The sequence below is a fragment of the Ictalurus furcatus genome, chromosome 1 (assembly GCF_023375685.1).
Source record: "Ictalurus furcatus strain D&B chromosome 1, Billie_1.0, whole genome shotgun sequence".
Classification (NCBI taxonomy): domain Eukaryota; kingdom Metazoa; phylum Chordata; class Actinopteri; order Siluriformes; family Ictaluridae; genus Ictalurus; species Ictalurus furcatus.
The window spans coordinates 16,093,777-16,119,329 of record NC_071255.1 but is presented as its reverse complement, the minus strand read 5'-3'; the positions used below and the strand labels follow the sequence as shown (position 1 = coordinate 16,119,329).

At 41.8% G+C, this 25,553-nt stretch overlaps 2 protein-coding genes across 12 annotated transcripts in view; both read right to left on the bottom strand.

Annotated features, from left to right (window-relative positions):
- The window catches only part of ldlrad4b (low density lipoprotein receptor class A domain containing 4b), a 77,904-nt gene extending 66,943 nt beyond the window's left edge, over positions 1-10,961 (bottom strand). Inside the window, exon 1 of the mRNA XM_053629195.1 lies at positions 10,650-10,961. The gene's annotated coding sequence lies outside the window, so the exon portion shown is untranslated. The remainder of the gene's footprint in view (positions 1-10,649) is intronic.
- A 1,378-nt stretch (positions 10,962-12,339) lies between these two features.
- The window catches only part of ptk2ab (protein tyrosine kinase 2ab), an 81,477-nt gene continuing 68,263 nt past the window's right edge, over positions 12,340-25,553 (bottom strand). For all 11 annotated transcript variants that reach the window (XM_053629116.1, XM_053629085.1, XM_053629090.1 and 8 more), the window contains 7 exons: positions 24,904-25,032; positions 22,996-23,058; positions 19,839-19,878; positions 19,462-19,565; positions 15,456-15,611; positions 13,336-13,416; positions 12,340-13,161 (listed from right to left, as the gene is read on the bottom strand). In XM_053629116.1, the coding sequence (XP_053485091.1) occupies positions 12,949-13,161; positions 13,336-13,416; positions 15,456-15,611; positions 19,462-19,565; positions 19,839-19,878; positions 22,996-23,058; positions 24,904-25,032 (786 nt within the window). In that variant the 3' untranslated portion in view covers positions 12,340-12,948. The remainder of the gene's footprint in view (positions 13,162-13,335; positions 13,417-15,455; positions 15,612-19,461; positions 19,566-19,838; positions 19,879-22,995; positions 23,059-24,903; positions 25,033-25,553) is intronic.

Below are 25,553 nucleotides of genomic sequence, written 5' to 3'. Positions count from 1 at the left end.
CAAGCCTTATTATATGTATTTGATATTTGAATATGATGGTGCAATGAAAGACTAGGCTAAATTATTTGGCACAGGATCAATTACTAATAGATTACTAAACAAAAACAAAAGGGCTTTTTGAGTTTTGTGTCAGGGAGGATCACACTCCTGCTAAGTATTCTCCTTCTCTCTCTCTCTCTCTCACACACACACTGCTTTTTTTTTTCTTCTATCGTTTCAAATCAGCTGCTAAAGCTCCAGACAAATCAATAAGAAGCTCATCACGATGCTTCCCCACAGCGTCTAGACGGCCCGACCTTTGCTGCTCGGCAGTCAGTATAGACGAGGTCACCGAGGTGAACGCCAACACACATGACTCCACCAGACAGAGCGGCCCATGAAGTGCAATTTAAAGACAAACGTGCACGGCTCGCTGACGCACGGACAGGCAGGATTTCCATCGGAAACGCTCGCTGCACGAGTATAAAGCCAGCAAGTTAAAACGTGTTCTTACAGCCGACTGCATAATTCTGTTCACGTTCATCTAGAAACGCTTGGCCCAGCAGATGCGTCGCAGACTACAGGCGATTTCTCATTCACCCAGACCCATTTTAATCCTGCCTGATCTCATGCACAACAGGGTGCGAACACTGCTGCATTGCAGTACTCCTGATGCCACATGGCAATTATATATAAAGTACAAGGTAATGTTTGTTACTGATGAAACTCTCCCTTCTGTTCTGCGCGACCGACTAGCCAATATGCATGACTGGAGCTGAAGTGAGAACTAGTCAGGATTGTGCTAAGCCTCACAAAAGTTGAGGTGTTTACTGTGTCCTCTCGCCAAGCTGTTGTCAAAAGCAGGCTGCATTGCACACTGCGACAGAGACAGGAGGAGGCAGAGTGCTGCAGTGGCCACGTTTCGGACCAAGACCAGGACTAAAGACACAAGAAGCGGGTCATGTTCATTAAAAAAAACAAAATCAACACCACCACCATCACAACAACGAGCACAAAGACAGTACGGTAACCATTTTAAAACTGCAATTAGACTTCACCAAGGGCTATTTATGACATGACGTCAATAATTCAACGGTCTCAGCCTCCCTATTCTAGCGTCACATACCTCATGCGCTTTTCTGGCTTCAACGTCTTGAAGGCACTTCAGGGTTACACGCTTAACGACAGAAAACATCACGACACGACGAGCTTTTCGGAGCAAGACGTATTCGCCGAACGGAAAATCGGTTTAAGAACAACTTAAACATAAACTCGACGCTAAAGCCGAGTGCCACTTGTCCAAAATAGTGTTCTGCTGTACACTTTCTACGCTCACATTACCCAAACTGCATTTAGGGCTACATTGGCCAAACTGTTACTTGAGGGCAGTGGAGGCTAAATGGTTAAGGCTCTGGCTTACAGATCAGAAGGCCGGGGGTTCAAGCCCTTAACCCTCTCTCCTTCAGGGGTGCTGCATCATGCACGCTAAAAGAATTTTTCCCACTTCAACCTACTACCAGCACAGAAAAAAAAAAAGACACCGCAAAATCAAGCATTTTTAGCCATGACTATCATAAAAACCGCTGCGGAATCTTGTACGGCTTTCTTTGATCTCTTACTCGCTTGTCCATTTACAGCTAATGATGAAACATGCTTGTGCTGTGTCTGCATCTGTTGATTTTCTCTCGTTATTGTATAACAGGTCTCTCTTCAAAAAGAAATGTAAAAAAAAAAAAAAACGTGATCTTGAGCTCAGCAAGACCAACTGTATAAATAAAGGAAACAGTGTTCTGTTCAAGCTCTGTGGTTGGACAAGCCTCTTTTTGGAACGGTAGACAGGTTTAGTGAGAAAATGTACCAGACTCTGTACAGAAAACAAGACATCTGGTTTGCAAGGTTAGGTTAAGTTAAGGTGGCAGCATTTGTCCTATTCAACTGGTTGATTCTTGACGTATTGAGAGAATATTAAACCGATGAGGACTGGTTTGAAAGGAACTTTCTGTAGTTATTAGGTTGCTCACGTTCCAGACAACACCACTGCAACATGTTTTGACTGTCCATATTATTGACAAAATAATCAAACAAACATCAAAAAAACACTGAATGATACTTGAATTAAACTACAGTCCTAAATGAATTTTATATATATATATATATATATATATATATATATATATATACATACACACACACACACACACTCGTGTGTGTGTGTGTATTGGGTTCTTTTCAGTCTTATATAATTGGATAAACAGCTGTGTAAAGTTTTACACTGAAGTTTACATTTGTAACACTCAGTTTGTGGATTTTATTTTAAATAAATGAAAAAAAAAGGCACTGAAAGTCCCCCCCCCTCCAATCCGATTAATCGACGAACCGGAAAAATAAAAATCAGCCAACTAATCGATTATGAAAATAATCATAAGTTGCAGCCCTAGAGATGTCACGAGTGCAGTATTTCATCTTTTTGAGTTTTCTCCTCCACTGCACATCGTCTGCGTTCATGAGAACGCTGCACTCGCACTCGGGTGTGGACCAAAACAACCGGTCTGAGAGCGTCTGAACAAGCTAGTCTCCGTCTGCTTCCGAATAACCTCTAGTGTCAAAGCACAACTGATTTAGCCATCTTTCAACGACATGTCAGAAAAATGTACAAACTGACGTGTACTAAAAGGTGGATGTGTGATAAGACTAGGGACAGTCTACAGACAATCAACTTAATATCCAGAGTCTAGAAACTGGACCACAGAAATACAGCAGGTGTATCTACTAAACACCAAGAAGCAGAAATATTGATATCTTTGATACGTTGGTTTTAACAGCATGTCTACATTTGGACCATCAAATAAAAAGTGCTACCTGAGAAAGACAAAAACTAAACTTAGACACATATCCTCGGGCTGTGCTGGGGGGGAGAGAAGAACAGTAATAAGGACTTTAATACTGACTTTGGGAACGGTCGTATGAGTTCCAAAACATTTCAAATGTGCAATTATTCCAAAAGAAAAAAAAAAAAAAAATTCATTTCCATTCTGTAAACAGGGATGTGGGTTGAAGACGTACTTAATACAACGCAGTGAAATGATGAAAAGTAGAATATAAGACCTTTCTGCAAACCATCTAACTTTTCTATGACTTTCCTCTTGGCTCGGGATTCATACAGCTCCCAAATGGTTCCTAATGATGATGACATCCGGCAAAACCTTACAGACTATTATGAGGAAACTTGTCCAACCTTTTCAACCATAGTTTTGACACAGGGAACATTCAGAAATGTTTGGATGAGGGAACATATTTTCCAGCTGCTGGCAGGTCTGCAGGTTCTGATGTTACATCATTATGTTCGAATGGAGACTGCACAACAGAAAGCAAAATAAAAGCGAGCGTTGTTTAACTGGTCTGAAATGGCAAAGCTTGTTCGATTACAAATAACGCTCATAAACGAGACACGGTCTGACCCGTACGTAATATTCCATACGTCTGAATACTACAGAAATAATTCGAATAGTAAATTTGTCATCTTTTTAGAATAGTATTCCTGTCCAAAATGTGCATCATTACTGCTAATCACAAAAGCAGACTGTTCAGCCTGTATCACATCTCACCGTTTGCATTATTAGAACAAAGTGTTTATATAGAAAGCCTAGCCTGGTAAGTAGGAATGAGGAACACAAGCTAGCATACTTTTGCAGGAATGACAACTTGGTGTGCTGCCGACCGACACAAAGTTACCACCCTGAAGTTGATTACTTTCCTATAACAGCATGTACCATAGTGATTTGCACCACAGCAATTTACCCATGGGTACAATGACACGCTAGACATTTCAGTCCATAGTTACATTTAAGTTGTTTCACTTACTACAGCAGCTATAAACCTCAACAACCTCTCTTTTTTCCCTACTCTCTTGAAGTTAGCTCGACAAAAAAAATGTAGCTCATCAAAGCACAGTCCTAAAGTCCTATTGGGGGACTTTAGCGGTTAAGGCTCTGGGTTACTGATCGGAAGGTTGGGGGTTAAAGCCCCGCCACTGCTAAGCTGCCACTGTTGGGCCCTTGAGCAAGACCCTTAACCCTCTCTGCTCCAGGGGCGCTGTATCATGGCTGACCCTGCGCTCTGACCCCAGCTTCCTGACATGCTGAAGTATGTGAAGAAAAGAATTTTCTTTGTGAAGAAAACACTGAAGACTCTTTTCCAAAAAAAAAAAAAAAAAAGTCTCATGTTTTTAATCTGTTTATTGTGGAGCATCTGCTATACAAGTCCCTGTGTAAGTTATTACTATAAAAATGATAATGTAGCTGAAGATTCGCAGTGGTGGACCCAAGCCCATCTGTACTGTACGTACATAACTACTACAGAACATTGGACAGGATGTTCATTAATGAACAAACATATGATGCAGTAATCCTGTACAGTTCAGAGCAAGCGTACAGTCCAAGGGTGCCTCAGTTCCAATGCTGCCAGGATTAGGATTAGAACCCTGTTCAGGGCCCAGTGAGTCTCCATCTGTCAACGTATGAAGGAACAGGAATAGGGGCCTTATCCCTGCTCTGCCATATGGACTGCCTCTCTCAGTCGCTATGACGATCAGTAGACAGGAGAAGGCCTAGAAGCTTAAGATCTTGTGTTTCACACTGCTACATCAGCTTCAAATTTAATTACCAACACTGTTAATGCACCAACACACACACCCTGAATTTTTCCACCGGCCTCCCAGAGGTGCTCATACAAACTTAAGATTGATGCTGCGAATTTGCATATTCTCAACTTCACCTTTGGTTTTGTTCTTTAGTATTATGTAAGGTTTCATCACTCCGATTCCAACCAAATTTTTTTCCAAAAAATCGTCAAGGTCAGTATCTGGGTGTGGGTTCAAGTCCAGACATAATAGTAGTAGTACCAGGAGGTCTCTCACAGGATCCCCCTGACATTTTCTGCACCCAAGGTGTGATGACATTCCAGGCGACGAGACAGGCGGCTTGGCACGTGATGTCAGACGGGCAGACGGATCTCTGCGAGACAGGAAGCTCCTCCCTATTAGCAGCGAGTGTTCCGGTCGGGAGTGGGCAGCCATCTCAGCAGAGCTCCAACTCATGCCAAGTGCAAAGACTGGAAGCTAATCTGCCCTATGGGCTGCGTCTCAAGTATCAAGCCGTCAACATAAGGCTCAATATAATCACAACCCGACCCCCCCTCCCCGCTTTCCTTTTGTACAGTTGCTAGAAAGTCACACAAGGTAGCTGAGCCATAAACCCTATCACGCTTATCTATTCAGCCATCCGCCGCCGCAGACTAAATAACCAACAGCTGTGGACAGACAGGTAGCGTGTGTGAGCATGCAAAGAGAATTTGAATCAGAAGTCAAACATTCGACAGTGAATCATTCAGCCGTGAAGTCTTTTATGGTGCGTGTTTTATAGAGACAGTGACGGTGATGTGCGGCTAACCTTTGCAAGCCTGTTCACCCCCCAGCAGATCGATCATATTTCTGACACCACGCTCCACGTGCCATCACAGTACACTGTTACACTTGGCTCAGCGCCATGCTCGTATCAGTCAGCTGCCACAAAAATGCAGATTAACCTGGCGGCACATGATGATCTCCTCACGGCAACACACACCTACTCCTCTGTCTGGGGAAGTTCTTTCTTTTCAGCAGCCACGCAGTGTTCTCTCTGCTCAAAGGAAAGAAGCTAACGCTTGCTCAAAAAATGTATTCTTATTCAACGAATTGTCATGATCATTTGCATATAAAAACCATGTTAAACAAAGAATATGAAATAGTTTTATTCAAATGGAAAATAATCCATTTTAACTAGTTTCTCATAGAAAGGATTTGTCATTGGTCAGGCCACCAAAAACAAACTATTTATGTATTTAGTATAAAAGTACTACAACTTCTATGAATAATGCTGAGAAAATGAAGCAGTGGTAAAACGTAGTTGGGTAATTAACACGAAGGTAAGTTACAGACTGAATAACCTGTGTAAATATAATCAAGAAGAGGGTTTAAAACAAAGAATAACAAAAGAAGTGTGTGGGTGGGGCAAACAATGGTGGTCAGTGATTGGCCATTTGAGAAAAACCAGTGGTCAGTGATTGGTTGTTGGGAAAAAAACAGTTGTCAGTGATTGGGCATGTTAGGAAAAAACAGTGGTCAGTGATTGGTTGTTGGGAAAAAAAACAGTGGTCAGTGATTGGGCATGTTGGGAAAAACGGTGATCAGTGATTGGGCGTGTTGGGGAAAACGGTGATCAGTGATTGGGCGTTAGGAACACAAGCTCGTGCAAGCACAACTCAGTCAAGCTTTACTTTAACTTACACTGGTGGTGAGTCGACTAGACCTGCTCTCCCAACTCATAACCAGCTCTTGTGATGTGAGCTGGAGAGCTGTATTGGGTGCGGGACAGTCACTAACGTCTGCTTTAATAAAAAATAAATAAATAAAAAGTTTTCGAAATAAAGTCATATAATTTGGTCTAAAATGCCACCAAATCTGGTGGCAAAATGAAACTGGCAACACTGCAACAAGCAGAATCAATGCAATGCACTCTATTGCATATTCCACTGTGCTGAATAAAAATCTTATGTAATAAAGTATCTTATGTAATAAGCACCAGTTGTATATTTTGTCCATTTATAAAAGTCGTCATTGTATTTTCTCAGCTTGTACAGCGACACACTGCGACTTGCCAGTCATACAAAAAGACATCGTGCACTGTTGCCTAATGAAGTCCAGGTGGAACAAGACCTAATCAGGTCACCTTTAAAAAGCCCTGATTTCCAAGCTTAGGTCACTGCGGATAAAAAAGGCCACACTTATTCAGCTTCCTGTGCATTCCATAGTGCCTCAAATGTCATGAGAAGCAAGTCCCAGTGGCGCTGGAACGCTGCAGATGGAAATGACGTATGCCGGCTTTGCCAGTCACTCTGGACTACTTAAGCATTCACACCATTGTGTCCTAAAAAGCAGCAAGATTTCAGCAGACAGATGAGCATTCAAGATCGGGTGGCCTGCTCTTGACCTTTATCCCCACAGAGCAGCTCGGGAGACAATGTGCCCGAATTCCCACAACATTAAGAGGCGGTGGTTTCAAGAAGAGTTCACACAAGATACTACAGGACAAGTGTTAACATTCACAAGTATTACTGCTTTCCTGCTGTTGTTTTCTTAGTTTTGTTTTCATTGTTGCTATATAAATAAAGAAGGCTGGAATTACAGCTTATCATGTGTTTTTCTTCATTGGCCGCCGCGCCAGTTCAACACAGTTCAGGGTGTAAAGCTGGCCCTAGTGTTTAAAACTAGGACTACAGAATAACTTGTAATGCGTAACATTGTAGCGCAAAACATGGCATATTATATATTATTTCACCATCACCAGGCAAACAGGAACACAATTCAACACAAACAAGAAACACCACATCCATGATGGAGACGCAGGGAGACGCCGAACGCGTTTATTTTCCTCAGTGTAAAATTCGTTTCAAGCAAAGCCTGTGTCTCGAGTTAATCATTTGAACAACGTCCAAACAGACTGTACTTTATAATAAAGTTGCGACTTGAATCATAGCACCAAAAGTGTACGTATTGTTCTGTATACTTATTGTCTCACACTTGTCTCACAAGTCTTGGCCACTGTGCTGTTACACCATGTTCCTGGAAAAAGGACACATTGTTCCTAAGTATACCAGCGATTTATATATAGGAACGACAAAAGCCCATTTGACGTGACTTGAAACATAAAATGACCACAAATTTAATCTGCACTTCAATACGCTGAATGATAGAACAAAGTGTAACGCTACAGTGTTTAAACATTTTGTGACGCACTTTGCCAACGAGCTTCAGTTTGACCCAAGACAGTTAGCACTATTACAAAAGTGCTTGTTACACTGCCTAATAGAAAAACAACCTGCATGTAGTCCATCCTTTACTTTCATTTACGTGATCTGATACCCAGGATCGGTGAGGGGCTGATCCCAGCAAAAAAAAAAAAAATGGTGGATTTGATATCAGAGGGAAAAAGAAAAAAGAAAAAAAAGAAAAAGAACAAATTCAAGATGATCCTATAACAAACAGAAAAAAATGGAATTGGAAAGATTTTTTTGGACATGGAAATGTTTACATAAACAGAGACATTACTGTATTATTTGTTGCTGTTCTTGTTAGGATTGATTTTATTGTATTTATACTTTATTATATTGCCATGTGATTTTTGTATGAGAGTTTAATCCAAACGCTGTGGGTTTTAAGTCATGCTTTTTAACTTTTCAGCCACAAAAATAAAGAAATCATTATACGATCACCGTCATAAATAAAAATGAAACAAAACATGTTCACTTTGAACAAAGTGACTGAGTAGTTAATGTTGCACATACTAAAGGGTGTAAGATTTAATTTAAAGCTATGTCTCTTGGTGCAACTGTTTGTTGTTGTTTTTGAGTCAGCTGTAAACTCAAACATAGTAGATATTACGTTCAAACTAGGCTACGACAGAGTTCCATTCTACTGGTGAAACCAGTTGCTAGGCAGCCAGACACCTAAACAAACATCAGCAATCAAACAATTACGCCAAAGGAGGAAACTCCTTCCCCTACGTTGAGCACAGCGCGATACTAAGCTTGAGTTCCCGGCAACACAATTTACTCCAAAGCCAAAAAAAGACGTACAGAGGTCTAAAGCAGACCCCTTCCCTTCGGAAATGTGCAGCCTGAATAAACCGTGTTTCAAAATCCTCTCCGAAGTCTTCCTTTAGATGCTATTTCATAACGACTCCTCCGACAAGCTGTCTCGACATGCAAATTAAACAAAGCATCCGAACCATTCAAACTATTCAGACTGTAGGTAAACTTCAGAGCTGATATAAGCAGACAGCAGGTGGTGTAGTACATGCACCTCAGGCCAAAGCGGCAGCTTGTAAAAGGAGAGCACTGTTCCGTTCTGTCTGGCAGTAGCCGACATGTCCATGTCTGTGCAGCGCAAGTAGGCCAGTGCCTGCAGTGCACAGGAAAGGGCACAGCGAGTGTGTCTGCAGCCATGGAGAACTCTGGTCACGACAGCCCCAGGCAATGCACTTGGTCCAAGTTTGGAGAGAGGGAGCTGGCAGACTTCCACACCACTCCACACACACACACACACTAGACTCACACTGAGTCTCAGATATGCAGTGCAGTCAGAAAGAGAGACTAAATGCAGTAATGAGAGGACAGTTGAAGGCTTCAGACATTATGTGGCAGCATGAGCCAAGAGTCAGACAGAAGGGCTGTGTGCTCAAAATCGGAAGCGCTTTCAGTTGGGAATTCAGCATTTAAATAATAATAGAAAAATCAGTTAACCTGTGTAGCACGCTAATCTCTAACACAATTCATACTGGATTAGAAGAAGCACCAAGCCACCAACCTCTAAGCAAATATCAACGGTGCAGACATGTGAAAAGAAACCTAGTGCTTTATTACCTATTAGGTTTGTCTGGGTAAAGGTGCATTCGTCTACTGTGTGTGTGTGCGTGTGTGTGTGTGTGTGGTCGAAGCACTGCACTGCAGTTTCCCCATTTTCCTAGCATTAACACACCTTATTGAACTGCTCATTCAGTGCTCTAGCCTGGGGCAGTGTTTCCTGCTCCTCCAGTGGCCCTGTAATGCATGTTTAAGCGCCGTTTGAACTCTCTGAGGGATTAGGAATTAGCTGAGGGGTTTGTTCAAGTGTGTGGGAGCAGTGAAAACACTAAACAGTATCGGGGGAAACAAAAACACACACACACACACGCACACACACACACTCCTCAGGCGCCACGGCTGGAACGGGAAGCAGTCGTCTCGAATATAACCGCCACTAATAGCTACTTGTAACCGCTAGTGAGGGAGACTTCACACTGCTCTCGAACACCAAGCGTTACATCTACACTTACACTTTAATCCACACAGAAACGCAGACATGTTCTTGTGCAGGTTCAAGCTCCAGTTACCATCAAATGCCGGCAGGGTAACCCAGCAGACCAGTAATCATCACTAACAGCTCGGTCTCCTAGCCAAGTTTGATATTTCTGTAGCCATGCCTCCTGCATCATACAATAATAAACAGAGCCAGCTGGTACAGCTTAGCTGTTAGCTACTGTAGCTCACTGCAACTTACTTCAACATAGCGACCTCCTGCAGGGGTTTGGAACAAATATAATAATAAAAGAAAGAGAAAACATTGTGACTGGGTGCTAGCGGTATAACTATGACACCTGGACAGAAATGAGAGAAGGTGGGTTTAAAAAATAAAAAATAAAGAAGAAGAAGAAGAAGAAGAAGAATAAACCCCTGTGCTAGCTGTCCAGACTCGTTTAAAGTTAAGATTAGCCGGCTAGTCCAGGTTTCTTCTGCCGCGTATTAAGATAGAAAACAGCTAGCTAACGCTCACAAACTGCCTCGACATGAGGGATTGAAAGAACTGAAGTCGGCTTGCTAAAGCTAGCTACGCGTCCTGTCAGACAGACAGACAGACAGCTGCTGGACGGTGTCTAGACTCCAGGCTGAACATCGATAGCGCGTAGCATTCCGGCTGTCTAACGGTTAGAGACGCAGACGGTCCAACTTTCCAGCCTCGAGGATTCACACCGCCTCCGGATCACCTGAACGCTGATGCGCTCTCAGATACAACACACAGAGAAGCGGCGCTCACTTACCGCTTTATCAGGACACGTCGCATCGGTGCGTGCGCGGAAAGAGGGGTGTGTGTGTGTGTGTGTGTGTGTGTGTATGTGTGTGTGCCGGTGGCTCGTGTTGATCCGCTGCTGATGACCTGATTTGAGTGCAGCCGCTCCGCACAGCGCCGGAGAGAAACAGCGGGCACCGCGCCATGAGCCACAGCCATGCGCACTGCCCACAGCGCTTCACAGTAAAAGTCCTCCCCCTCCAACACACACACACAGCCACAGCCGCGCCTTCCGCGCCACCGAGCCAGCAAACTTCTCCTCTCCAACTTCACAAAGTGCGCTACAGTTCGTGTATTATAATGTTTAACAAATTTTAAAAACTCCGTGATAAAGTGGGAAATGAGTTACAATCCGGTTCACACACTGTAAACAACCAACAAACACACTTTGTCTTGTCACCTTAGTAACCACTGTTCCTTTTCTATGATAAAAATGAGGGAATGCTTAAGTATTTCGATATGATTTTTTGTTTTGTTTTTGTCCACTCATTAAACGTGAAAAGGTGCTACATGGCGCCCTCTAGTGAAACACAAGCAGGTGTTATTGATATTTTTTTGTTGTTGTTGTACAGACAGGGATGTACCCATCTATCCATTTTCCATAGCGCTGATCAGCACAGGGTGGCAGAGGAGCTTGGTGTCTGCCCCACAGGGAAGTCAGGGCACAAGGCGACAGGGTGTGAACGCATCGCAGGGTACAATCGCATTCACACACTCCGGACAATTTGGAAATGCCAATCAGCCTAATAATGCATGTGTTTGGAGGAAGGAGGGGGAGGAAACTGGAGTGCCTGGAGGAAACCGGGGTGAAAACGCATACAACTCCGCATACAGAGGGCGGAGGTGGGATTTGTTTGTTACCCAGATGAGGACGGGTTCCCTTCTGAGTTTGGTTCCTCGCAAGGTTTCTTCCTCATATCATCTTAGGGAGTGTTTTCTTGCCACTGTCGCCACCGGCTTGCTCAATAGGGATAAATTCACACACTTAAAATCTGTTTCCTGTGTTTATATATTTCTGTAAAGCTGCTTTGAGACAATTGTTAAACGCGCTATACAAATAAAATTGAATTCAATTCAATCCCACAACCACAGAGGTCCAATGCAAGCTCTGCATCCACCAAGACCCCTGACCAGGATAAAGTGGTTAGTGAAGATGAATGAATGAAGAATCCAACTGTGAAATATGTCAAACACAGAATCTTCTTTTGCATAACATCTGCAAAATTGATAGTTATAGGTTTACAGATACCCATAAGCCCTGTAAAAATGTAAGATCTTTGATTGACTCTACATTAATGATGCGACAGCAGAGAGAGAAGAAAATAAAGACCGGCAGGGTTACTGAGTAGTAACCTAATCCATAAAATGACCTAAACACCAGACCTCTATCAGTATTTATGATGCTGTAAGGCTGTATTTATTCAGATGCAGAGATCGTTTTGTAAAAAAAGAAACATTTCTAACAATTCTCTGGGAGAATTATATGACAAATTGTGTTTTGTGGTGCGTGTTCGGTTATGAGAATTTTTTTCCCCATTAGTGAATGTGCTCGATGTCTCTGAGTCACTCTGACTGACAGCAGGGCCTTTCATGGGGTGGAAAAAAGTTTCAGCAAAGACGTTTTATACCCATAAGATTAAGCAGAGGCATTCACTCTATTGTTACTTTGTTTCAGACATAACTTTATTTAAATCCTAGATGGCACATGGCCAAAATATACAACCCTCTCCTTCAGAGTTGTGGAGAGGCACATAAGGCCTTTGCTCCACATCCAGACAAAACACACTGGATTAGATCTTTACAGTTTATCAAACACTGGTGCATGTTCACAGAGGCCCTGTCGAGCTGGTTCTCCATTTTGTTAAGTGTAGCTGTGGAGCAGAGGCTCGCCAATGAGATACAGAACTGGTAAATACAGTGTGAGGACGTCTTCTGTTCTCCAGAGACCAATACGACGACACGGCGTTTCCGTTCCAGTGGATCGTCGTTAATCCAGATCTACTCCTAGTATGTTAGTATAATACAGCAGTCCCAATGCAGATCCCACTATGAAAGCTCCTGATTAGAAGCGCCACTCCTTTATTTATATTTATATATATATATATATATATATATATATATATATATATATATATATATATATATATATATATAAACCCTGCTGTGCTCCTGGCAGACAGGCTGGAGTGAGAACGTGGAGTGTTAGGAGCATCCTGTCTGTGTGCTAGTTTAGTAGTTCTGTGCTGGTGAGTAGTGAGGCTCAAATGTCTCTAGTGTGGCCTTGCCTGGCCCAACATCTTCAGCCTGGCCTGGTCGATGACGTCCAGCAGGTTCTTGGCATCAACGGCGAGCGCGTGGGCAGCCGTCAACATCTGCTTCTTGTAGTCCTGCTGCAGGCTCGTCATCACGTACTGTTGCGCAAGCTTCATCTTATTGATCAGCTCCGCCAGGTCAGAGTTCAGCAGCTTCTGAGCCATCTCGACCTAAAGGCGTAAAACCGGCATTTACTCAGATGATACTGTTTGTGCTAGATTATAAGCTGTACCATGACAATCGATATTTGTGTACTCATTATAAAATACATACACACGTACATCCTGTGTGAATCAGAGCCATATTGTGTCTGTGTAAGCAAACTACAAATCGATATGCTGTACCTCTCGGTGTGTGTGAGCCGGCAGCAAGGGAATCGTCTCATCCACTGTGGCTAGGAGATTCCTCAGCGCTAAACCTACATCCTGAAAAACAGTTCAGCACGATCATTTTCATGAAAGGTCATGAAGTGTGGCATGAACCACAAAACAATTATGTACAAAAGTGTATTTTGTGTAATTTTCATAATTGTTCATAATTCCCCCTGACATTTCAACACTTCCATTCACAGATTCCAGAAGGAAAAGAAAAACTGAGTCACTTCTTTCACATCATGACTTTTTCATTCTCTGTACTATTAGAGAAACTAATACCCTGGCAATCAATTCTCTTGGGCTCGTCTTCACCCAGCACAAAAGAACCCATTCCACACCCCTCTTCATCTCTCTCCACTAGCTTCCTGTAGCTGTCCGCATCGAATTCAAGGCCTTGATGCTCACGTACAAGTCGTTGTCTGGAACAGCACCCCCCTACCTCAACACACTCCTGAAGGCTTATGTCCCCTCACGCAATCTGCGATCAATTAATGACCGACGTTTAGTAGTGCCTACTCAGCGTGGCTCAAGATCCCTTTCCAGAACCTTCACACTAACTGTCCATCAGTGGTGGAATGAACTTCCAACCTCAATCCGGACTGCAGAATCTGTCACCATCTTCAAAAAACAGCTAAAGACCCACCTCTTCCGTGAGCACGTAACTAACCCTTATTAAAAAATAATAATAATAATAAAATAAAATAAAAACACCTTACTCTGGATCCTATACCTCTACTCAGTGCACTTTGCTTTTCTAAGAACTCAATTATAAATCTTGTATAGTAGCACTACTTGTATTGTTTTCCACTTGATATATCGCTTTGCTTGTATTTCCTCATTTGTAAGTCACTTTTAAAAGCGTCTGCTAAATGAATACATGTAAATGTAAATGCAATTAAGAGACTAAATGCCTGCAACAATAAAAATAACTGAAGTGACTGAAGTGAAAAATAGGCTAAAGTGCCGTTAAAATGAACTTAAAATATAGTAAACAGCAACAAGTGTAATAAATACTGAAGCCCTTTTTTGCTGTCAATATAGATGTTATATATTTTTTTAAAAATGCAATGTTCAGCCCCTCCAGGATTTTGCAATAGCAAAATGAAAACTCTGCAATATTCAGTGGTGCTTGCGATTTTTCAAAATTACCACAGATTATTAGCAGATTTGGGCCAAGACGTGACATGTGACATCATCACGATGAGCATTCAGTCAAAGCCCTCTTCGAATTCATGTGTGTTGAACACGAGTACAGCTAAAAGGTCTCATTTACCTACAAACATCACTGTGAAAGACCGTGCAAAACAATTTCGCAGTTGCAATTTCGCAATTTTTCTGCCAAAAAAGCCATCAACTGCCTGCCTCACAATTTTTGGAAAAAAAAAAAAAAGCTGAAGCAAAATCAAACATTTACCAAAAAACCTCTGAAAAACCCTGTATGGCCAGTGCATGTGAGCGGAGCGGAGCAGTGTGGCACTCTGCTCGATATTCCGCTTTATGCGTGTGTGCCCCGCTCAATCGCTCACGACCCAAGTGACCGCCCCGCTCATGTACTGCTCACCGGTAAAACAAAGCTTGCTCAAATCCCGCTCTGAGAGAGAGAGAGAGAGAGAGAGAGAGAGAGAGAGAGAGAGAGAGAGAAAGAGAGGGAGAGAGAGAGAAAGAGAGAGCGAGAGAGACAGAGAGAAAAAGAGAGAGAGAGAGAGAGAGAGAGAGACAGCGAGAGAGAGAGAAAGAGAGGGAGAGAAAGAGAGAGCGAGAGAGAGAGAGAGAAAGAGAGAGAGAAGGAGAGAGAGAAAGAGAGAGAGAGATGTCCCACTCTGATGAGAAATTTCTCTTTAGCGTACTGGTTTCTGTTTGCTTGAATAAATGCGTCAGTAATTACACTAGTAGAGATAATAATCAGAATATTTGCGGATGACATTCTGTTACAGGCGGTGCTTTTCATTACTTTTGATTCATTTTTAATGCTTATTTCACAGTTTCTCAATCCAGCATATCACAAAGTGCATCCTGGGTTGAGAGAGTGGCGCTGCGCTCCGCTCGCATGCTCTGGTGACAGACCGAGTGTTACTTCACACACATCATACCTTCACCATCGGCACATATTCCTCTGGAGGAGCAGGCTGAATTTTGCTCGACATCTCAATCACGGCCTTCACCAGCGCCGTCACATTCTCATAGACTTTGTCATTCGAACGGTCCAGATTAGCTGTAGGGGGAGGGCTAATCTCCTGAGGCTGGATCTGAATGAAGACAAAGGATAACTATTATAGGACACAACAGGCAAATACAGCCAAAACAGCATTATTACCAATGGCAATCATTTGATTTGGTGTTATCAGTAAATACAGTAGTTTACACACAAGTAATACACTGTAATTTCAGCTTTTCAAAGACAGGTGGCAGTATTTTGCAGCTCACTACTTTAGTAGAGTTAGATGTTTAATTACCACTGACATTAAGATTAGCACTGTACGAGATCTAAATGGGAAAGAATGAGTAAAGCCGGTTTTACGCTGTGCTACTCCAGCTGTCTTTTAAGATTTTTACTTGACACACTGTATGAGATGATCTGCGGTGAATTCTATAAACACACAGTGCGAGAACATGTTCTCTAAGTCACATTGTAGAAGGAAGATCCTCTGATGATAGATCTGTGTTTAAAGCAAACGACTGTGTTCTGCTTATGCCATCAATCAGAGCGATCCTGTCACATGCATGAACGGAAACATTCTTCAAACTGAGACTGAAGTAAGAAGGATATTCTTGAGTCCAGAAATGTTTCGTTTACCACTACCGTATTTGTAGCTGCTACATAGGTTGCAGGTAATCCTAAGTCGTCCTCCTAGAGGAAAGTGTTCGAAGAGTGTTGTAGCAGCGCTCACACAATATTGATTTTTAATCCAAATGTTTTTCACACTTCCAAGAAATCTGTCATCTGCTGCTTTGGTCGCAATGGCACTCAATCGGCCGTTGGGTGAGCACTCGCTATATGCATTTTAAATCCTTCTATCTCAATTCAGGACCAAAGAATCTTTTACAATGTGCCACCCCCCAAATTCATACAGTGTAAATCCGGCTTATATATACACCCTAAAATCCCATAATGCCTGAGTGCTAGGAAATGATATCTGGGCTGGTATTGTAAACGCAAGAGCGTCTCATTCCTAACATGAAGTAAATCACTTACAGTTTTTACACCCAAGAAAAAAGTTTTTCATAACCCCTATTAACACAAAAGAGCACTCCCTTGTCGAACACCTGGTGAAGTGTCATAAACTGTGTGCGTGCGTGCGTGTGTGTGTGTGAGATGTTTTATTAATACCAGCCCAGATCTCGCCTCCTGCTCAAACAAGCTTGTAAATCTCTGGCGTGTTCCTAAACGTGTCTTGTAGCAGTTACACATCAGGCAGGTTCGAAACACGTTCATGAAGGATTACAATTGTTTGATTAAATTATAATGGCGCCCATAAAACACCACCATGATTATTAATAAGTTATAAGAAGGAACTGAAACACTCAGACCAGCCAGAGAATTAACCCACTATCACCAGAATGCACATACTGTACTACAAACACATGCGTCCTCTGTCAACTTTAGAAATGAGCCATTGTGGTTTCTTTGATATTGTGGGTTAATATGGATTCTAAAAAATATATCAAATAATTGTGTGCTTATATCCTGAAAGTTGACAGAGACATGTGCAGAGAGAGACCAAGAGAGAAAGAGAGGAAGAAACAGCGAGAGAGTGAGAGAGAGAAAGAGAACGAGAGAGAGAGTGAGAGAGTGAGAGAGAAAGAGAACGAGAGAGAGAGTGAGAGAGAAAGAGAACGAGAGAGAGAGCGAGAGAGAGAAAGAGAGCGAGAGAGAGAGTGTGAGAGAGAGAGCAAGAGTGTGTGTGTGAGAGAGAGAGAGAGAGAGAGAGAAAGAAAGAGACAGTGTGAGAGTGAGAGAAAGAGAGAGAGTGAGAGAGAGTCTCCACTCAGTGTTCTTACCCTCCAGGGCTAGAGGTGCAAAACAGTGAGGCACAGAATGAGGGCAGGGGGCAGAGAGTGAGAGAGACCGAGAGAGAGAGAGAGACAGAGAGAGAGAGAGAGAAACACAGGTAGATTAATATACAGGTGATACATACACATACATCATATCCTCATATGCTGATGGGAGAGATAGATACGGCAAGAGAGAGAAAGAAAAAGAGAGGGGCCATTAAATATATCAAACACTAACTGTCAGTGAATCCAGTTGAGTTCTGGGAAAACTAAACTTGTTGAACTTTTCCACACTGTCCATAATGCTGTTGCTTCTCAACATCTCTATATACAGTACTGTGTAAAAGTCTTAATGCTTTAGAGCAAAGATGCCTTCAAAAATAATCAAATTAAATGTTTCTACACAATAAAAATATTATTAAAAGCAGTAAACAGTAATAACTGAATAGTATGTATATAAATAAAAATTCAATTCATTTAAAGTATATAAATGAATAAGTAGTCTGAGGTACAATTTGTGCAGTTTTATAAGGACATTAGCTGGTAATTTTTACCGAGCATCTTGCAGAACCAGCTACAGTTCTTCTGGAGACTTACCCTGTGTCCTAATTGGCAAATTTACAGGTGAAAAGTTTGTGAACCCTTCAGAATTGTCTATTTTTCTGCATAAATATGACCCAAAACATAATCAGACAGTCCTAAAAGTAGATAAAGAGAACCAAATTAAACAAATAAGACAAAAATATTATACATGGTCATTTATTTATTAAGGAAAATAATCCAATATTACATATCTGTGAGTGGCAAAAGTATGTGAACCATTGCGGTCAGTATCTGGTGTGACCACCTTGTGCAGCAATAAATGCAACTAAACCTTTCGGTAACTGTTGATCAGTCCTGCACATCAGTTTGGAGGAATTTTAGCCCATTCCTCAGTACCAAACAGCTTCAACTCTGAGATGTTGGTGGGTTTCCTCACATGAACTGCTCGCTTCAGGACTTTCCACATTTCTATTGGATCAAGGTCGGGACTTTGATTTAGCCATTACAAAACTTTATTCTTCTTTAACCATTCTTTGGTAGAACGACTTGTGTGCTTAGGGTCGTTGTCTTGCTGCATGACCCACTTTCTCTTGAGGTTCAGTTTATGGACAGATGTCCTGATGTTTTCCTTTACAAATCGCTGGTATAATTCAGAATTCATTATTCCTTCAATGATGATAAGCTGTCCTGGCACAGATGCAGCAAAACAGGCCCAAACCATGATACTACCACCACCATGTTTCACAGATGGGATGAGGTTTTTATGCTGGAATGCAGTGTTTTCCTTTCTCCAAACATAACACTTCTCATTTGTACACAATTTTCTGACTGTGGATTGGTGGAGTCCAAACTCTTTAGAGATGGATTTGTAACCTTTTCCAGCCTGATGAGACTCAACAACTCTTTTTCTGAGGTCCTCAGAAATCTCCCTTGTTCGTGCCATGATACACTTCCACAAACATGTTATAATATAACATGTTATATTGTATATATACATATAACATGTCCCATATAACAAGTTATAATGCTAATGCAGTATAATACATTATAAAGTTACTATTATATAAAGTTATTATAATATAAAGAGCAAGAACCTTTGGGTTATCTTCTGGTTTCTTCCCACCTCCCAAAAATATGATGGTAGGTATGTTAAACTGTCCCCTAGTCCTTCCAATTCCCACCTCCTGACCCCCTGCAACCCTGACCAGGATAAAGCGGTTACTCACGTTGAATAAACACGTGTGTGTGGTTTTTCTTTGTTTGTTTTTTTGAGGGAATTTTCCAAAGTGAGACCATTTCAATGAATAGTGTTTTTAACTGTATGTAAATGGCTGTGTTTTTAAAAGTAGAAGCAGTGGATAACTTTATGTGCATGCCATAATTGCAGTGGTGAGCAGCAACAAAGCCTAGCAAACATACAAGCTTTTATGGAGCCTAGACACAGCAGTCACTCCCTGAACAAAAACAACTATTCTGCATGACACTGAACGACAGACTGATTTCGCTCTACCGTATTTGTGTGTGTGTGTGTGTGTGTGTGTGTGGTGAGGGTGTCTGCACCTTGACTCCGTCGTTGTAGCTGTCTGCAGTGTTAAGGCAGGCCGTGCTGCCTGCATGACCCGGGGCTCCAGGCCGAGGAGGCTTCTTAGGAGGAACAGCATGATCTGAAAGAAACGCCATCATATGACGAGAGAGACTAAGCACAAAGCACCAAAACCACTGCCAATATTTATAGCCCTGGTAAGATGCTTCTTTAAGAACATGCCAGTGTGTGTGTTTTTAGGACTGAAGGCTTCTAAGCAAGTGGAAACAATTACACTCAGAGAAAAAAAAAATAATACCACAAACACTGTTTTCTCTAGAAGCTCTCAGTGGAAATGAGCTTCAGTGGTGTGTGGAAGGGTGGTGGGATGAGGCATATGGAGCTGGAGATTTACCTGCTTTCCCCACTGGCTGGTAGATGTGCTGGTTTCCTGTCTGCACAAAGAAAGAAAAACACCATCAGTCAGAGACATAAAGAAGTGTAGCATCTCTACTGCCATCTGTGTTGTGGTTTGGGTGTGAAGTTACCAAGATATCTGGCATGCACACACACACACACGTACACACCTGCCTGCCCTAGAGAATGATCTACATAAGGATGTGAACATAGTTAAAGGAGATTCGAAGACTAAATTAGAAATGATAAAACACAGACTAAAAAGATGCATTTCTGCTTGGATTAGAAAAGCATAATGATACCCAAACGGCAAAGTTTGGACAAGCTTGTGGACAGGTCATTAGTTTGTGGGGCTCTACATGCCTGTCTTTTCTCCTGCTCTTGTTTTTTCCCCCTCACTGTGAATATCACTAACAAGCCGGAATTCTGTGGCCTTAATAAACAAGCAGGAATTTAAAAGTGGACAGTGCTGGCAGATTGGGGTTGTTTTTTTTTTGTTTTTTTTTAAATTTTTTATAAATTGAGCAACAGTTCTATAAACAGAAACACCTTGTTGATGAGAGGGTGGTTATACTGGTTTGAGCGGACAGGAAGGCTAGCTTAACTCATCTAACCACTCTTTACGACCACACGGTGAGCAGAAAAGCATCTCAGAACACACAACATTATCAAACCTTGAGGTGGACGAGCTACAACAACAGAAGAACCACATTGTATTGCACTTCTGTCAGCCAAGAACAGGAACCTGAGGCTACAGTGGGAGCACAGGCTCACCCAAACTGGCCAGCTGAACATGGGGAAAAACACTGCCTGGTCAGGTTCCCAAGCTTCAGCTGTTTCAGTTTCAGTAAACCCACTGTGTCATTTCCACCTGCAAAACTGTCAGTCACTTGATGGGTTTTTTTTGTTTTTGCGCACCATTCTGTGTAAACCCTAGTGACTGTTGTGTGTGAAAATCCCAGCAGATCAGCAGTTTCTGAAATACTCAACCCGATCCTTCTTGCACCAACAACCATGCCATGTCACTCAGATCACAATGTTTCCTCTAAAACTGATGTTTGATGTGAACCTAAAAAAGTCGCAAGTCAGGGTACATATACGCTACCGGTCAAAAGTTCAGACACACTTTAGAATAATAATAAAGTCATCAAAACTCTGGAATAACACAAGTGGAACTATGGGAATTATGTTGTGATAAAAAATCCAAAATAAATCAAAATAAATGTATATTTTAGCATCTTCAACGTCCTTTTTGCGTAGAATTTCAGGAAATGTATTCTTGAGATTTTCTCAACCAATTTCTTGAGGAATCCCCCTGCGATGCTTTTTAAACAGCATTAAAGGAGTTCCCACCGACACTTATTGGCTGCACTGGAGCAGTGGTGGCTTGGTGGTTAAGTCTCTGTGTTACTGATCAGAAGGTCGGGGGTTCAAGCCCCAGCCAAGCTGCCACTGTTGGGCCCTTGAGCAAGGCCCTTAACCCTCTCTGCTCCAGGGGTGCTGTATCATGGCTGACCCTGCACTCTGACCCTTCCTGACATGCTGGAGTATGCGAAGAAAAGAATTTCACTGTGCATATGTACATGTGATCAATAAAGACTCATCATGATTTTTGGAATATTTCTCTCCAAGTCATCCGTTTAAAAATATATTTTTTTGTAAGTAAAATGTTAGTTTTCTAAGAAAGAAATGAACGTGTTGACACAATTATATTTTTGTGTACAACACCGATTTCAAACATTTAATCATACACCTTCCGATCAAAAGCTTTTTAAGATCATGAGAAACATTTCAGTCGAGTGTCTCCAAACTTATGACCGGTAGTGTATATTTACTGTAACATCACATCTCCAAGGTGGTGAGTGTATTTAGAACTATAACCTTAGGGTTATAGTTTCTCATTTAAACAATGTACAGTCCTCATTTGTGGTCTATACCAACTCACACGACACACAGATAGAGTACAAATGTGGATCGTATTGGGGTTCCAAGGACTGGTTTGAGAAACAGTGCATCTGACAGCTGCATGTCAAAATGTTAACTGAAGTCATAATATTATCTATTTACAATAGTAGCAAGTGATGTAAGCCAAGTCTTGGACCAAAAGTATGGCTCAAGCACTTTTCCCATGCTGTTGTTTTGCCTTTTTAACTTCATTTATATCACATCATTCCGTTTCACACTTACTGACTAATGAGTCAACCGTTAACAGCCTGACTTATTAAGCACATAATTACCACATGTCCCATATGGCCCACGTTTATATGAAGAACACGGTGAGATGTAGATCTTATAGAACAGAGGCCTTATCCAAACAACATCCCATTTAGCAACCAAATGATCTGATTAGATTTACACCGGTCTCGGAGAGCATCATGACTAACATTTTGTGCAACAGGAACTGGAATCTCATACTACCGTTTTTCTTCTTTTAAACAAACAAACAAACAAACAAACAGAAAAAGCATGGTAAAAAGCTTTGTAGCCCAGACGACAGTAAGATAACATCATTCATTATTCAACAGTGTGCATCCTCCTAATCACAGAAAAAGACAGGGACGACAGAAGATTCTGAGCTCGGATAGAAGAACCAATAATCCAGGATGGGACATATAATACACTATGATTCAATTTCATTTATATGTATTGTCCTTTGGCTGCTTGGAAACAGTATAATCTAGTAACATTTTTGAACAGTGAGAGAAGAATCAAAACAACCGATATAATGTTTCTATTTTCTGTTTAGTATAAAGCCAAGGGCAATTCTACGGGGAATATGTCCAAGAATACGCACACACACACACACACACACACACTATGAGTAAGGTCTGACTAGTTTGAACATTTCTTGTACTGACATTAGCAGTAACATGCATAGCTGAGGTGTTGCAATAAATGTAAAAAGATGATTTATTTACTGTTAAGAAGAAGGCATAATTGGTGAAAATGTCAACTTTTCTTTTACGGTATCACTATTAGACTACAAATGGTTACTCATGATGACTTGAACTTGAATGTGTGTGTGTATATGCATGTGACTATTATACAGCAAATAGGTTATTATTAAAATAAAATAAAAAAAATTTTAAAAAGAGGAAATTCCCATTGTCTGCACCAAGTCATCCTGGGAAACAAACATAAAAACAGAAACTCACTGGTCCCTGGAGACTGCAGTCCTCTCGGTCTATACTGCCTCTGGAATTCCTCGAGTCTGGTTTCTGAGACAGAAAAAAAGGGACAGGGAAAGAGAAGAAAACAGCACATCGACAGACATCAAGTACACAGCTTCAGAAAATAATACTACATACTTTTTCAGTATTTTCATGCTCAGGTTAAGCGTAACCTCAAGACAGACTGCAATACTGAAACAACCACATCATAATTTACACGTTATATACATCTGTTATATAGCCATGGAGACTCTTAATAGTTTCAGTAAACTTTCAGCATATGTTCTATATTTAAAACTCCATTTTGAATTAGCAGAGCACACACAAAAGTTATCAGTCACATCCAATGATAATGACCCTATTATAGCACAATCTGCTTTCCAGAATATTTAGAAACCCATCGCTGCCCAGCGCCATACCAGTTTCCCAAAGCAGGACTTGAAGACCTGCATCCTATGGACTCTTCCTTCGTATTCCTTTCTGCGTTTCAAGTCTTGGGAGCAGAGCAGTGTTTGACTCCATTCACGGAGAAGAGGCATGTGCTGAGAGGAAGCTCCTGTGGTGAGGCATGCATGCACCCACATCGAGTCACTCCCACTGAACGAGCCTCAACTTAGCCATGCCAAGTCTTCCCCTTCTCTCCTCCCTCCTCCACCTCCTCTCTCCCGTTTACCTTTCCCTCGTTACGACCTCTTGGTCTCGACCTTGTTAGACTTCTTTCCCTTTCAGGGTCTTTCTACACTGCTTTCTTTGCCTTCTCACTCCCTTCTTTTGTCTTGATTCTTCCAACCTCAGTGCCCCTTGCGTGTGCCAGCCATTTTCCCTTGCACTACAGAGAAGCAGGGTAAAGCCAAAGGACTGGGGGAAAATTCCCTGCTAGCCTCAGCAATTTAACTTTCATCAGTGGCGGGTCAGGGTGAGTTTAGCTGCTTCACGCCTCGGCGCTAACACAACCCCCTCATTACTCAGGAATTCCCGAATGCTGCACCTGTACCGTACACACTGTCTCCAACTGACATCCAAACTGAACCATTATGGTAACCGAATAACGAGTGTATAATTGTAACCAAATAATTATGAACGATCGTGAACCAGCATGAAGATGTAAATGCGTTTTTGCAGTATAGTGTGCTGGTGGAAGACATTCACCAGGATATTTCAGAGTGCTGAGCTGCTTTTAGCTTGCCACAGGAAACAGAATGAGGCGTTCTACGAGACAGGCTGAAGATAATGACAGTCACATAAAAATAACTCTGGCACCATGCCAGAGCCCCATGTCCTGCTCACTCTCTTGTTTTCCCACACACATACACATGCTTGGCCAGTGTGACCAGTCTTTCTGTGAGGTATTTTACTTAAATGTCGAACATCCCAACTGCATGCGTACGCTCATCATGAATAGCAATGGTTTGCAAATAGTTTTATTTTCCAATTGGACTTGACTGAACTGGAAAAGAATAAACACTTCTCTTTGCCCATGTCAAAACAAGTGACACAGATATTTTGGCTAGTAACTAGTGTGTACTGCAACGTTAAACACAACTCTGACCCTTAGTTCACTCGTACGACGAAAGACAACCGATGAGACTTCGGTTTAGCTGACAGAGGGAGCTCTTGCACATATTTAGAGTTGGGATGGAGGATAGGAGAGCAGATGAGAGAAAGGAGTGCAAAAGAGAAATGGCTATAAAAGAAAAAAAAATGAAAGGTGCAAGGAGACAGAGAGGAAATCATTCAGTGGCGCAACAAATAGGAAATAGCTGAAAGCAGACAGGAGGTAAGAGGAAATTAAAAAGTAGAACGGTAGACAAGAGGTAGAGGGCATAACAAACAGCTGGAAAGCGAGGCGAGTGAGACAAGATGAGACGAAATGAAATGAGAAGAGATGAATACCATTAAACGCTCCTCTTGCTCTAGCCAACGCTGGTCCTCCTCCATCTGCTGCTGCTGCAACATCAGCTGCTCCTCCATCAGGTGAGGAGGGAGAAGCTGACCCATACTGGCCCTCAGCACACCACCATCCTGATACACACACACACGCACACACAGAGTGCTTTCATTGACTAACCTATTTCTTTACTTAACTGTGTTACTATTTACATAACATAATAGTATATTCACTGATTATATAGAAATGTATAACTGTAGAATTATGTATGACACTAGAAGGCAGGGATGCACTGATACTGAGTATAAGTACATGTTTTTTTTGGTACTCATCAATACCGATAGCAAAATGAGCAACCTACTTAGTATTACGTAATCACGGGCATCAAGGAACATTTTATTTAGCGCTGTTTATGTTTCCTAGGTTCACACTGTGACCATGAAAAGAGCACAGGACCATGTTCAGGCACCGAGGCTCCTTGTTTCGTTCTTTATAAAGGTGATTTTTAAATGAAGTACATTAGTTAACTTTCATCTAGTGAGAGCTGCAGCGAGGAAGACTGGGCTTTGTTTCACTTCTAAAAAGTACTTCTGTAAAGCTGTGAGTATGTTTTATCGTCTTCAATGCATTGTCTACGACTGGTAATGGCTGATTA